This window comes from Aphelocoma coerulescens, chromosome 2 (genome assembly GCF_041296385.1).
Source record: "Aphelocoma coerulescens isolate FSJ_1873_10779 chromosome 2, UR_Acoe_1.0, whole genome shotgun sequence".
Taxonomy (NCBI): domain Eukaryota; kingdom Metazoa; phylum Chordata; class Aves; order Passeriformes; family Corvidae; genus Aphelocoma; species Aphelocoma coerulescens.
The window spans coordinates 2,838,692-2,853,683 of NC_091015.1; the positions used below are offsets into that span (position 1 = coordinate 2,838,692).

The 14,992-nt window shown below is 44.7% G+C and overlaps 1 protein-coding gene and 1 long non-coding RNA gene across 4 annotated transcripts in view; one reads left to right on the forward strand and one right to left on the reverse strand.

Moving 5' to 3' along the window:
- The window catches only part of VIPR1 (vasoactive intestinal peptide receptor 1), a 100,864-nt gene that overhangs the window by 6,930 nt on the left and 78,942 nt on the right, over window positions 1–14,992 (reverse strand). The window contains exons 8-12 of the mRNA XM_069006287.1: window positions 12,530–12,590; window positions 10,141–10,210; window positions 6,589–6,680; window positions 1,718–1,847; window positions 1,024–1,065 (exon numbers count right to left, since the gene is read on the reverse strand). Of these exons, the coding sequence (XP_068862388.1) occupies window positions 1,024–1,065; window positions 1,718–1,847; window positions 6,589–6,680; window positions 10,141–10,210; window positions 12,530–12,590 (395 nt within the window). The remainder of the gene's footprint in view (window positions 1–1,023; window positions 1,066–1,717; window positions 1,848–6,588; window positions 6,681–10,140; window positions 10,211–12,529; window positions 12,591–14,992) is intronic.
- Window positions 10,804–14,982, forward strand: LOC138106161 (uncharacterized). Of its 3 annotated transcripts, none has more exons than XR_011148918.1 (4): window positions 10,804–10,918; window positions 12,687–12,780; window positions 12,863–13,608; window positions 14,193–14,982. It is a non-coding gene; the product is annotated as an uncharacterized lncRNA (long non-coding RNA). The 3 variants fall into 3 exon arrangements; XR_011148917.1 differs by having other exon boundaries at window positions 13,390–13,608; XR_011148916.1 differs by having other exon boundaries at window positions 12,687–13,608.

A 14,992-nucleotide genomic window follows, 5' to 3' on the forward strand; every position in this document is an offset into this window, starting at 1 on the left:
CGGACGGGGCCAAGAATTACTTTATAAAGGCCACTAAACTCAGCCTGGCCAGAACTTTTAACCACATAGGAAAAAGAGGACACTTCAGTCAGTAAATTATTAGAGCAGAAATCCCTGAGCTTCATCAGAAAGGAATTTCTTATTGATACAGTCAAGGTGCCAGACTACTTAACTTCAATGACAACACTTTGTGAGTATAATTAAGACGCTTCTTTTTCACTGCCCTGTTTTTGGTCCAAATAGAAATTATTTACCTATAGCTTGTTTGTAAAGCTGTCAATACAGCTGTGCTTTTTTAGTTGTTTTTTTTTTGACAGAAACTGTCTGTTCCTGCTGAAAGAGTTTACAGAAATAACCTGGTTTACGCTGTCCCAGTTCAAATCCTGAACAAACCTGGCCAACTCTCCTTGTCCCCTCCTGCAGCCCTCTGGTCCAAATTTTTAGATAACAGCATGAATTAGATAAAATAGCTGTGTCTGAGGGGCTCTGGGATGAGGAAGGGCACAATCCCAGGATGAGAATCCCAGGACTAGAAATGTGGGAAAGGCAAGATTAATGCCTTCCAGAAACACATTCACCTGCTGCTCTGTGCCTAACAAGTCACACCAGTGCCTGTGCTGGTTTTGGCAGTGGGTGTGATCCTGGGGAGGATTCCTGGAGGTACTAAGTGTGAAACTAAGGGATTTATCCTGCCCTGCTGAAGGGGGTCCTTTGGGATCAGGGTTTGTGCAAGCTCCCACTGGAGTTCTGCTGATGGTGTCTCGTGAGGAAAGGATGGGATCAGCAGCAATGCTACAGTGCACACACGAGTCCTGACATGTTTAATAATTATTTTTATTAACTGTGCTGAAAAGTGTCAGGTAAACAGTTGGATTGTTTTCCTGGAGTGAGAGATTTGATTTGGACGCTTCCCCCCAGTATTGTACCAACAGGATCAGGACACTTCTCAATCCACTCTCCACACACACTCATTTTGTCCTAGCTGCAAACAGGACCCAAACAATACTGGTGGTCTGGTCTTACCTCTCCATTGAGAAAGCAGTACAGAACAGCCACCACAAATCCCTGGGGAAAGGAGAGAACAGGCTTTTAGCACTACAGACAAGGAGAGAGTGTAGATCCATTCAGCTCTCAATGGAGAGATCACACAATCACAGAATTGTTCAGGTTGGAAAAGACCTCTAAGGTCATCAAGCCCAACCATTCCCCCAGCACAGCCAAGCCCACCCCTAACCCATGTCCCCAAGTGCCACATCTGCACATTTTTTGAACACTTCCAGATGCCGGATGTGCAGTGATGATGATGTAGGCAGGGATGTTAATCATTCACCACTGAATGAAACTTGCTGCTCAAAACCCCATCCACCCTGGCCTTGGACATGCCAATAATATATAAACTGAACTGAGGTGCTCATTTTTCTCTCTTAAGTATGAAAAAACCAGAGAGACCAATGTACAGAGGAACATTTTCTTTTCATTTCCTAGAATGAGGAGAGAGAATCTCCTTCTGGGACTCCAGAGGGCAAAATATAAATTTATCTTCCATCCTGGCCAGGCTGCAGTGAGTGGCTTTTCCACAAAGGTACAGGAGCGGTATGAGGCATGTCCAGGAAAAACCAGCTCATTCCCATGTTTGCTGATTGTCATGTCAAACTCATTGTGCTTCTCCCTCCTGACAGACCTGGTGACAGACCTGGAGGCCCAAAGGGTGGCTTACCTGGAACGACCCAACCACAAGCTCAAAGACCAGCTTCACTTCTGCTTTGAAATTGTCAGGGAAGAAAGCAAACATGATGTAGTGAATGCCAAAGAGAGGGATCAGCAGCAGAGTGGACTTGGCCAGCCTCCTGTGGGAAAGACAAACATGAGCCACAAGTGGAGATGGAAGAGGGTAAGATGCTGAGGAATCTTGCAGCTGAGCCCTGTGCAACCCCAAACATTTATTATTTCTCCTTGTCCCACAGACTGCAGATAGCTGGTGATTTCAGATGTGGTGGCACCATAAAATGTGACACCTTTATTCCCAGTAGCTCCACTGCAGGTATTTCTCTCTCCCTCCTCTCTTCTTCCCCTCCCACCAGAGATCTTTTTTTCATCTCCACAAACTAAATCATCATCTAGCAATGTCTTTGTTTGCCTGGGATTTCTGAAAATTACAGCTTCTGGGAGAGAAATGGTATGTTTAGCTCAGAATAATGACAGGCTACTGTACAATGAATGTCTCCAAAGGAGGGGGATGAACGGTATTAGTGCTTAATGGCATCACGCTGGGTAATCAGGGGTCTAATTAGGAAGAAATGATAATGTATTAAATACAATCATTATTAAAAAATAGCTGGCAGAAAGAAAATGAAATCAAGGGTCTAAGGATGCTTGTGGGGGTTTTGTCTCCCTTGGTCACTCACATCCTGTGGCATCTCCCCCTCTCTCAGAGGCTTCTGGAGGAAATTAAGCTAAGGCTGGGATATTGGAAATATTCATTCTTCCACCTGCAATCCCTTCACCTCCAAAGCCTCATCAGGCTCAGTCCTCTCAGACCATCTTCATTTATTTGCCACCTGCACAAGCCCACGGGGGAGGCTGATGTTGCAGCTCTGTGCAGAGGCACATCCCTGTGTCTCCCAGCAGACCTCTTCCAGCTTTTCCTGGGCCTCGCCCAAAGGCAGGTAGACATTAAAGCTGTGATTGGAAGCTGTGGCTCATCCCAGGAAAAATGAGAGCCTGCAGGAAGCTGAGGGACTTTACAGGAATTTGCCTTTCCCACATGCTTCACTAGCAGGCACATCCCTACTCATGGGGATCCAAAATCTGTGTTCTCTTGAATGCCTTGCTCTGCCACAGGACTGTCACCATCTCTGGTGATCATCCATGTTCCTCTCAGAAGCAGCTCTGGCCAGTGGGAGCCACACTGGTGTGACCAAGCCCTAATTCCCCCAGCTCCTGACATATGAGAAAGTCACTCATTTTCCAAGCAGTTCAGTGAATATCAGCAATGGCTTTGCTGAGATCTCTCCTCTCTCCCCAGTCTCTGAGGAACATCAGCCTAGAGGAGAAGATGTGATGCCACCTTTGTGTACCACGTTCACAGAAATGCTGTTTGCAACCTCCAATGGATTAGAAAATTTTTATCTTATCATTGCAGACAACATTGGGGCCTTAATTACAATATTTCCCCTCCTGGCTGGACTGTGGTAATGAAAAGGACAAAAATTACAAACCTTGAGCCCTGTTCTCTGATTTGCACAGCTCCTCACACCAGTCCTTAGCTCCCAACACTGAGCTTAACCAGGTGTTGAGTTTTAGATTTTATTTTAGCATCAAAGCAAGGGCTCTGTGATATTTAAAGGACTCCACGCCACTGCAATCCTCCTAAAGGAAAATCAATTTCCCCAGTCACAGCGTAATTTCTTCCAGGAAGCTCAACCCTGGCTATGCAGGAGGCAGAACTGCCTGGGAGATTGTCTAAAGCTGGTTAAATCTGCTGGAAGCCATGGATTGTCAAAAACCCTCGTTACTCTCATTCCCAGCACATCCTAGACCTCCCCTCTCTGACAGATGCACGTGGTGACAGGTAACTTAGGGAAAACACATGTCCAGTAACCTGCATGGAACCTGCTCCTGTCCTTGGGAAGGGGCAAGAGTGAACCAACATTTCCATCACTCTCCTTGAAATCATAGTGGGAAAATTACTCAGAGAGCTTCGATGGCAATAATGATCCACGGACAGGAACAGAATGGAGAGAGATGACTTTTTCTCAAGTTTTCTGTTGCAGAAGACAAATTCTATTTGCCTGGAATATTGGTGTCCTATTCTCGCACATGTCCCCGTCATTTCCAGAAAACTGTTTTGGGAGACTCATTTTTGCAGTTTCCAGTACATGAAAGCCCAGTTCCCTGTGTGCAGCATTAATGAGGGAGTCGGCAGCACACCTGAACTTCCAGCCTGCAGCTAAACTCAAACCTTTTGGAACTGAACAACGCTGTCAGCATGTCAGCAGGCCATGTTTGTGGAAAATAAACAGTTTAAAATACACATGAGAAGCAGGGAGAAATGCAAGCGAGATATCCAGGATGCTGTTAGTTTAAAACAGCTTTGACTAAGATTTGGCAGGTGGAATCCACACAGAATCACAGAGTCATTTGGGTTGGGAAAGACCTCAAAGACCATTGAGTCCAAGCTGTGCCCAATCCCCACCTTGTCACCAGCCCAGAGCACTGAGTGCCCCCTCCAGGCCTTCCTTGGACACCTCCATGGATGGAGTCTCCCAATCCCTGTGGACAGCCCATTCCAACGCTTCACAATCCTTTTAGTAAAGAAATTCCTCCCGATGTCCAGCCTGAACCTCTCCCATCACAACTTGAGGCCATTTCCTCTCATCCTGTCACTCATTGCCTGGGAGCAGAGCCTGACCCCCACCTGGTTCCAACCTCCTTTCAGGGAGTTGTGGAGAGCAATAGAGTCACCCTGAGCCTCCTCTTCTCCAGGCTAAACACCCCCTGCTCCCTCAACATTTCATAAGCAGCAGTTTTTTGCTGAGAATGGTTGGGTCCTGCTGGCAAACCCCAGGCTCTGGACTCCAGAAGTCTCCACAGATTGCTGTCTAAAAGTAAAAATCTTAGGACCACACTGAGAACTCACCTTGGTGGGATTCAGCCTTCAGTTTCAGGCAATTGATATGTGTTTCCACAGGAAAGTGTGGTGTCTTGTACCTACTACAGTCAACACAGTCAACAGAGATTTCCAGCTGCCCCAGGGAATATGGCTGGTGGCCATCTCCCACAGGTCCTGGGTCCTCTGTGCCAGGTCCAAGCAAGTATTGGAAGTGCCCTAAAGCACCTCATATGGCTTGGAAACCTAAAACTTTAAGGTCAGTTTGGAAGGAGCTCTGAGCAACCTGGGATAGTGGGAGGTGTCCCTGCCCATGGCAGGGGGTTGGAACTGGATGATCTTTAAGGTCGTTCCCAACCCAAAACCTTGTGGGATTCCATGATTCTGTGAAGTGAGCAACTGATTCATTCCCTAATGGAGCTGAGCTGCTTTTCCAGGTGGTGAAGGAAGGTGAGGAGCTGTAGATGTGAGGATCAGTTGTCCTTCAGCAGAACCCCCTGTTGGGCAGGTCAGTGAGGGGAACTGTGTTTTACCAACTGCTGCACTACATTTGTTTACAAGGCAAAAAGAGCTTTCCTGGCAGCTCCCACCTCACGGGATAATGTGTCCTGAACCCAAAGCCCAGCATGACCTCCAAGATAATCTGGGCATAACTCTTCTGATGCATGTTGGCAGCACTTTTGCTGAGGGGAACAGGAGCCAGCAGTGCCAGGACACTGCCCAATACTAGAACATATCTAAATATGCTGATTTAATCTATGCACCTGCTGCAAACCTGGGGTGCAAAGATAAAATTCCCAGCTGGAAATCCAGAAGGGGAGGTGACAGAAAGCACAGGGTCTGGTAATGTTGGTGTGTTGTGATGACAAAAAAAGAGGTAAATTTGCTTTGGCTCCTGCCAGGAAAATTAAGGACAAAAACTGGCATTTCCTTTCATAAATCTGAGAATCTCTTGAGGCAGATGAGATGAATAATTGACCATCACTAGAGAGAAAGGCTCAGTGCTGTGGCTGAGCAGGACTTAAGGAACATATTGTTATTGTTTTCCATCCTGCAGGAAGATGAACTGAGCTCAGATTTTTCAGGATACCCAAAAGCGCAGCTCCCTCCGAAGACAAAGATTTGTGAACAGTGACCATGCAGACACCGGACTTTTGCACTTAATTCTTTTCTAGGAAACATTTAATAACTATCCAGGATAGCTGAAAAGCGGAGCCAGAACAGTGGGAAGAGTCAAAAATAATCTGGTCTGGACTTTTATTCCATTTGCATTGGAGCCAGAATAAATCCTTACAGACAGACATTTCTTTCACTCTCAAAATACTGCAGCTGAGACCAGCCTTGGCCACTGAGAGAGATGTTGATCTCTCTTGTATGTTGTTCATTATCTAAAGCCCCATTAAGGTCAACCTCATATCCCTGGAATAAAAGCATTAAGTCAAGCAAAACTTCTGAGACAACGATCCTTCTCAACAAGGAAAAGAAATGTATTGAATTAATCCAATCTAGTTTAGAGATCTGCTTTAGGATAAGGAAAACGTGTCATAGATTCTATTGAGTGTGCTAATTTTCTAGATCTCTTCTTCTTTAAAACTGAGGGTCATGAAAGAAAAAGCCCATACCCTGTGGACAGTAACTTTTTGTTTTCTATCAGGGTCTCTCTGCCTTCAGAACCCAATAAATATTAAATATTCAAAGAAAAAAGTATATTTTGCTTCATGATCATTATCGTTAGTCTTATTTCTTCATCATTAATCCCAGGAGAAATCCTTCTCACCTGCCACAAACTGACATAAAACCTGCCCAGCTGTTCTAGCAAATGCTCCATTTCCTAAACTCTAATCTGTTTTAAGCAATTAAAATTAATTGATCCTGATCAGTGCAGACAGACATGAACTAAGAAGCAATAACGAACTATCAAGCAGCCAAGCAGGTTTCTCAAAAACCACAGGATAGGGCTGCAAAAGTCTGGGACTTACGAATATTGGCTGGTTTCATTGTGCCCAACATCTGGGGAATGCAGCTTCTGGACCAAGATACGGATGATGCAGATGAAGAGGATGAAGTTCACCTGTCAGGATGGGAAGAGAGGAGTAAACCATCAGCATTTTTCCCCAGGAAAAAGAGCCCGTCACTAGAGGGGAATTCCTTTCACTGGAATGTTTTTGCCATGGAACGAGCTGCAGTTTAACAAGCCATGAGCAGAGAGCCCCGCTCGGGGGGGAGCACATAGAAAACCGACACAGGATGGCATCTTGGGCCTGACATCAGCCTGCTTGGGACTTCGTGTCATACATCCCAAGTATGATGATGTCAAGCCCATAGAGCACAGCTCCGCACGACGTCCTGCTGCGCGCGGGAGTGCCGACGGCGGGGCGGGGAAAGAGCCTTGGGACGCGGCGGGGCGGCGGAGGCAAACTTGTAGGATATCCCAGGACATGGGACCGGCTGCTGAGCGCGGCAAACGCTGAGGTGCTGAGCCAGGGAAAGCAAACCAAAACACGAAGCAGAATTGTCCTGGGTTGAGGTGTATTCTACTACCATCCTCATGAGCTGTGGAAATCAGGTGGGGCAGTGTTTCCTTGCCTCCTCCCCCCAGACTATCTTGCTGTTAATGGCCCATCATTGTCCTGCCCATGACTCAGAGATAACTCCCTCCGGACCATCTTCTGTTAATGACTCCCAGATAACTCCCTCTGGATTATCTTCTGTTAATGAGCCTAATCAACACTTGGCCTCATGACTCATTACCCCATTGTGAGATGCTCCTCCCAGGGGGAGGAACCAGGCATCCCATCGTGGATATAATCTGAGACTCTGAACACCAGAGACACTCTTTCCACTGGATTTCCAGAGGACAGGAGCTACACAGCCACCGCTGGACTTTCTGAGGAAGAGCAGACCCCTTCTACTACAGGATCACCACTTCAGAGGATTGCAGCCACCATTCCACCAGACTGCTACCACCACCCTGCCTAACAGGGACTCAGGCTGTATCTTGACTCTGTCAGTGTTTTCTTCTACTTTCTTTTCCTTTTCTTTCATTTCCATTAAATTGTTATTCTGACTTGGTGCCTCCCCCCGGTTTGTTTTCAAACTAGCACAAGAATCCACTCCAGCAGGCCTCTACTCAATCCTACTGGCCATGTCCTGTCTGGAGACCTTGTGCAGCAAGGGATAGACCTCACCAAGGCAGCGGGAAACATTCCCTCCTGGAGCAGTCTGGCTGATACCCAGATTTTAGGTGGTTCTTTTCACCCCCGAAATCTCACAGTGCTCCACCAAAGTACTCAAGCAATTTAATAGCAAAGGTGTAGAGCTAGGAATGGGAATGTCCTGGTGGCATGAATTGAATGCAAATCTACTTCTTTCAAGGTCCTATCCATTGAGTCACCCTGTTACTCATGCAACACAGACAGCAGAAAAGCAATGACATTTCTGGGGACTTAGTTCAGTTTTAGTTTGCACACAACCCCTTTCTTTATCCTTTCATGGTCAGTGAATGTGCAAATGATTCTGATTTTTAGAGGCTCAGTGGCTGGAAGGGATTGTGTTAAACCAGCCAATCTGATTCCCTGAAAAAATAGATTTAAGATTTCTTCCAGCAATTCCTACATTTATCTCAACAAAAGGTGAATAAAACAGACTGAAGCCCATCTCTCAAATAGACACTCTTTTTTCAAAGCCTATGAGTGATTGGATATTAATTGCATTTCTTGATTGTGATGCATTGCTTAATCACTTTTTACCTATCCTGAGCCATTTATCATAGTTTCTGTTTGCACTTATTTCCTCATAAAAAAAGTTTGTGTGTCTGATTTGGTGGCAAGTGAAATTTATTAGTTCAAACCAGCATTATCTAGATCAATTACACTAATGAGCGTTGATAACACACAAGCTGCTGCAATGAAGGCAAGAATGGAGCAATTAAATACTGACTGTGTTGGCTTGGAGTGGTCAAGAGCAAACATGGAGTGGAATGTGACATATGGGCTTAGTGTATCCTTGGCATTCCATGGTAGAAGATGCAGCAATCAGGATATTGGAGAAGCTGTTCAGATTATTTTTTCAACCCAGAGTATAATCAAAGGTACTCGATGTGTCCCAGTGCTTAACACCTTGTATATACAATATATCTTGTGTATCTTAAAGATCTTATAGATCTTGTAGATGTATTTCTTCCTTACACTGAGATATCAGCTGTATCTCCACAGATTTGGAGGAAATGCTGCATTAGCCCCCGGAGAAACCTGCTGTTCATCAGCTGGTGGTTATCATGCCCTTCCTTTAGGACAGATTTATAGGGTGTCTGCTGAAGGAAAATCAGGAACTGCTGGGTAAATTCTGTTGGGCAATGAGGAAAAGATTTATTGGCCAAAAGAAAATACACTCATTGATCCGAGGAGAATAATGGGGTGTATTTTTTGACTGAAAGCTTATCTCAGGAAAGGGAAAGTACTATCTATAGCTTTCTAGGATGACATAAATATTTGGAGATATGTCATCTAAGTACTGAATTTCTTTTCAGTGAGGTAAACAGAGCAAGATGTCATTATTGAAACTTTCAGTTTGGAATCCCTGCATGACAAATGCTACAGAAAAAAAAAGTCTTCTTTTAAAGGTCACACTGTACAAGGAATAAGAAGAATGTCTAAGGAAAGATTTCTTTTAAAAATAGATATATTTGATTTGATTTCTGTTGCATTTTTTTTTGCTTCCCTTCCCACATCCTTTCCTTCATTTAAGAAAAGTCAAAGCTAAGTTTAACTCCAGTTCATTTGGTTTTAAGGTTTGAATCCATGCCCAACAGAGCAATGTTCAACAAGGATGGAAGGACCCAGAGTTCCTCAGAAGTGTCCTGGTTTCTATGGTCAGGACTGATCATATCCAGAGAATTAAAATCAAACACTTACGTTGATTTTTCTGGAAATCAGCCAAGCTCCTCTAGAATTCACACTAAAAATACACAGCTGGAATGCAGCTCTGTACTGGATGCAAGAGGCAGATTCCTGAGGGAATTCATCCACTCCCTTTTTATCTAAGCAGAAATTGGTGGTAGACTCATCTCATGTTACTTTGTAGTATTGACATCTACAACAGGACAAGTCTTCCTGGTCAGCTCAGAGAAACAAAACCACTCCTAGCACAGGTCACTGGATGGAATTCAGACATCCACTGATTCCTTGGGCAAAACAAGCCTTTCCTGGAACTCTCAGGAACATTCCTCAACCTCATCTGGCTGCACACTCCCATGGCCACTCCACCAAAGAGATGGAGGTGGCCAAAGCTACCTCAAAGGGAGCTCCACCTTGGTGGCCTGGTCACTCAAACTCCCATGGTGCTACAGGTGAAGGTGTTTTTCTGGAGGAGGAACTTCCTCATCCTAAGGCAAGGGTCCAATGTACAGTGGGATTTTACCTGGCAGTGCATTTTCCATGGACATTTACAGGACACTTCTCAACACCCCTTCACCCCTCCCCACTTAGGACTAAAGGTGGCTTTGCAGCCAGCAGAATGTGCTGATACTTTACCAAAATAGACACCAAAATAGGAGTTTTAATGATCCACCAGAATGGGGATTCCACTATTTCCTCCCAGCACCTGAAAAGAAACAAAGCCAGACTTAAAACATCAAGCACAGCAAGCAAGCAGGTCTGTAACCTTCTCAGCTTTCCCTAAAAGCTAAGTTTTGCTAGGCTGAGTTGTGCAAAGAGGACTAAACCTTGTGTGTATGGACTGGGAATGGCCAAAACTTGCTTTGCAGTGGCTGTGAGAGCTGGTAGGTACCAGATATCCCAGACATAATGCCAAGATTATCCCCTTGGCCATGGAACGGGCTGGAGGATGTTAGGCAGCGTGAATGTGGGCGAGGTGGTGATTTTCTTAATTTCTCCTACACTGAGCTCTGCTGCAGGGAAATTCTGTCAAAACCATGAAAATCAATCAAAATCTATGAAAAGATTCATCAGGGCTCCAGCACTCTCCACCATCCTGGGTGGAGGAGGTTTGGTAAGCACAGAGAAATTGGCACCATCAGAAAAAAAACAACCCATCGTGTCCTTCTGAAAAAGATAACAGCCCATGGTGGGATTGGCCTCACTAAATCCAGCGAGCTGCACCTGAGCTATGGATTGAATTAGGAAAGTCCACAGGGTCCAGGGTGGGATTTATTTCCTCCTGAAGCCAGAACTGTCTGCACACACCACCACTCCCCTGGGACTGCATTTTAAAGCCAACGAGGAAATGAGAGGAAAGGACTGATGTGGAAATGACTGATACTGCTCGGGACATGTTTATCTGCAGAGTCAGGTGAGAGAAGGTGCACTTTTAGGAAAACATTCATGGAAATTGGGCTGCTTTCATGTTAGGCATAGATTAGGGGAGCCTGCTGTAGACAATTTCACACGGATTCGGCTCCTCTTAATTCCAAGTGTTGGCAGTGCAGGCAGTAGGAGGTGAAGAAAGGCACTTTTAGAGCACAGTTCCTGAGACCTGTTTTAAGCACCAGATTTAGGGTGATAAAAATTACACTCTGTGGACTACACTGACTAAATCTCCACTTACTCTAAAGGGAGATGGAGAAAATTGCTCACATCCAGATGCTTCCAGTTAGTTGTATGCAGCCCTTTCATTCAGAATTAAAGTGGCCCTCATTATGTCTAGTGCACTTCATTTTTGAAATAAATTGAGACAGTCTGAATGAAGGTCACTTTCATTTGGAGTTAGAATGTTTAAATAGAGGCTTAGTGTTGTTTAACCAATCTTCCATAATTAGGGTTTATTTAATCTGGATTAATTTCCTGCTATTTTTTTCTCTGCAGGTAATAAAAAAAAAAAATCTATGTTAGGTATTAATATATTCTGTAAATTCAGGCTCTGTTTTACTCAGCACAAAAATGTAGGGCTTTAAAGCCCCCAGAAAATGCAAAGAAGTCTGTATTTTTATTAAGAATTTTTGGAGCTGAGTGGGAATATATAGTAAGGAACACTGGTGTCCAGAATGGTTAAATCCTCCTGTCTCTGTCTCATTGTAGAGGCTATTTATTAACAGAGTAAATAAGGTCAGTTTTATGCAGATAGAGTGAAACCATAAAGGAAGTGAGTAGCCCTCAGGAAATGTGCTGGCGTGACTATAAATCAAAAATGCAATGAGAAATCTGAGATGCTTCTTGTACTGAAAAAAGGGCAACTCAGGACACATTTGGAGGGGAAGAGCACACGGGAGAAAATGGAGTTAACTCCAGGATGCAAATGCAAGAAGTGAGGGAATGCACACTGAGGAGAGAATAAACACTTGATTCTGCATCTCTTTGGGGTGCTTTCTATTAAAACCCATTCCAATTACTGCAGTCTGACTGCTTGAATAAAAGCAAGAATGAGGATTTCAGGATCAAATCCTCTTTGCTTGCACATATCCTTGGATAACTTTGGTATCTGCCTGATTTCTTAGCTGCATTCTGTCTGCTTCTCATACAAAATATCAAAGGCTGCTGCTAGGTTAAAGAGGATGAAGAATAGAGACTAAAATCTGCCTGAGGAAAAAAAACTACACAGAATTTTTAGCCTTTTTCTGTGAGAGAGAATTGGGTGTGTTTATCAATTCCTTGCTGCATGAGCATGTTTAGTGTCAATTCTGCAGGGTGCAAAGCTCTGCTCTGATCAGGGGGTCAAATGCCACCATCAAGGTCTGCTCACAGACTCCCTGCAAATATCCTGACCAAGGCATTGGGAAGAAAACAGGGAGAGTGCCACTGGCCTAAAGTGACATTTCAGGGAGATCTTGGAGCATTTCCTGGTTCCTGGTGACAGGGGAGAGGTTCCACTGCTCCTGGGTTGTGGGTTCCTAAGGCTGCAGGGCTTTCCTTGACCATAAAGGCGAGCAGAATTATAAAGGAAAGATAATTGAGGGCACAGGCTTACCCAACATCGACAAAGTAAATCCTGACAATAGTCCAGGCAGTGATGAAAACGGAGGGGGCACCTGAGCAGAGAAGAGATGGTGTTGCTGTCAGAAATCATGATCAAATGGTTATCTGATTTCATTACCAGATTATATAAATTCTGCCTAATTTCTCAGGGCTGTTCTCCCTCGCTCTCCATCTCTCCTGAGTGACTGAGGGGATGCCTTCCCTCAGGAGTGGGAAAACGCTTCACGTTTTCAACCCAAACAGGTAACATGGCCTTTCCCTCCCTCTGGCCATGCAAGATCAGCTCCCTGTAACTGATCCCAGCACGTTGATATTCCTGTTGCAGTGCCCAGAAAAAACTTCCAGTGGTGAAATGCAAGGAATAGGGATCACTTGAGACTCCTACACTGTGGACACCCGTACCTGAGGAGGTCACCACAGGCTCTCTTTAGCATCAAGGGGCAGAATTATGTGCTTCTCACACACAGGTCATCCAGCTACGTTAAATGTTTGATTTAGGACAATAAATATGAAATATCCCTCGACTCTTTTGCCCTGTAAGGGAGCCTGGAGTGCCAAGTTCACACGCAGCTGTCTGTAGTTGGCCAGGTGAAGCTGCTTCTGCTCCTCACTCCATGATCTGCCAGACTAAGGTGGTCTTGCTCCATCCTTGTGCTGGCTCTTTTTTCTGTCTCTTGTCTTTGACTGGATTTAGGTTGGAAATCCTCCAGGAAGGACACGTCTCTTTGCTCTGTGTTACTCACAGATTGTCTATAGTTTATTACCAGTCATTTCCAGGTGCAACCCTACTAAAGTCAGTAAGAACTGTAATTAGCACATCCAAATTATTAATTCATGCATAATCCATTCCAGATCCATCCCTGGTGCCCTTGCAAATGATGGATGACTGGAAGGCCAAAAATTCCCTCAAGCACCTGCCGTGTTCTGGAATTGCCCTTCTGCTCCCAAGCAACCTCAGGACACATTAGGAGTGCAAGAAATTTCCTGTGATTTAAATTGTTACCTTCGGGCATTTTTCTTTAAAACCTTCCAGCTCTCCAGTGCTGAAATAAAGAATATCTAGAGCACAAGGTGAGTTTAACGAAGGTCTGACCTGATTAACTGAACAAGACCTGCTCCCATCATCCCTCCTTCTGCTCAGAGCACGGAGAACCAGCTCTCCTTTGTGGTGTGAACCCAAGTGTAGCTCATGTCAGTTTTGATGGAAGTTACTCCCTGGACAAGGCACAATTTTATTTTATCTTTTCTTCTCAAGATTCTTCCCCACTCTAATTATTTCTCAGTTTCAGCTATTGGGAGCAGGCAGTAGAAAATTATCTTCTTAGTTAAATATAAATCTTCAACTAAATGGCAAAAAGGGGGAAAAAATCTCTGTTCCCTTTTTGGAGAAATAAAAGAAGTTGATCTGGTAGGATTGATTTGCATAAGTCAGCAATTCAGTTGTGAGTTACTTTGTGAAGAGCTTAATTCTTTCTTCCTTGCCATTTTTCTTAATTTATTTTGTTCTGCACATTTTATTTTATTTTATTTTATTTTATTTTATTTTATTTTATTTTATTTTATTTTATTTTATTTTATTTTATTTTATTTTATTTTATTTTATCTTATCTTATTTTTGATTTTGTTTCTATTTTATTTGATGTGTTTGGGACCAGATTTGTGTTAAAGCTGGAGAGATCATCATGCAGTGAGCAGAAGGTTATCAGCATTAGCACACAGGTGATGGGATCCCAAGGCAGCTGGCTGGCCTGAATTCAGTGTCTGGTTCAGTCCAGGAGTTCTGCCTTGCTGGGATCCATCCTTACAGTTTAAGGTCAGTACATGATATCAACTTCAGGATCCCAGTCAGGATCAAAGAATTCCTCCCCAATATCTAATCTAAATCTACTTGCTTTCAGTTTGAAGCCATTCCCTGGGTCCTGTCCTTCCATCCCTCATCCTAAGTCCCTCTCCAGCTCTCCTGGAGCCCCTTTAGGCCCTGGAAGGGGTCTCTGAGGCCCCCTGGAGCCTTTTCTTCTCCAGGTGGACACCCCCAGTTCTCCCAGCCTGGCTCCAGAGCAGAGGGGCTCCAGCCCCTGGAGCAGCTCCATGACCTCTTCTGGAGTTGCTCCAACAGCTCCACATCCTTCCAATTTTGGGGACCCCGGAGCTGGATGCATCTCTCCAGGTGGGGTCTCAGATGAGGAGAGCAGAGGGACATAATCACCTCCCTCAACCTGCTGGTCACGTTTCTTTTGATGCAGCCCAGGACACAGCTGGTTTGCTGGGTATGTTTTGGCCTCATGCCCAACCTCTCATCCAGCAGCAACCCACAAATCCTTCTCAGGATTTAGGGGGGCTGGGTGCTGTATTCTACATCTCTGCCCCACCTGAGTCTTCAGGTATCTGTGCTAAATTCCTGCTAAAAATGCCACTCAGGATCCCCTCCTGGCATCCGTCGGGGAGGAGATGCGTA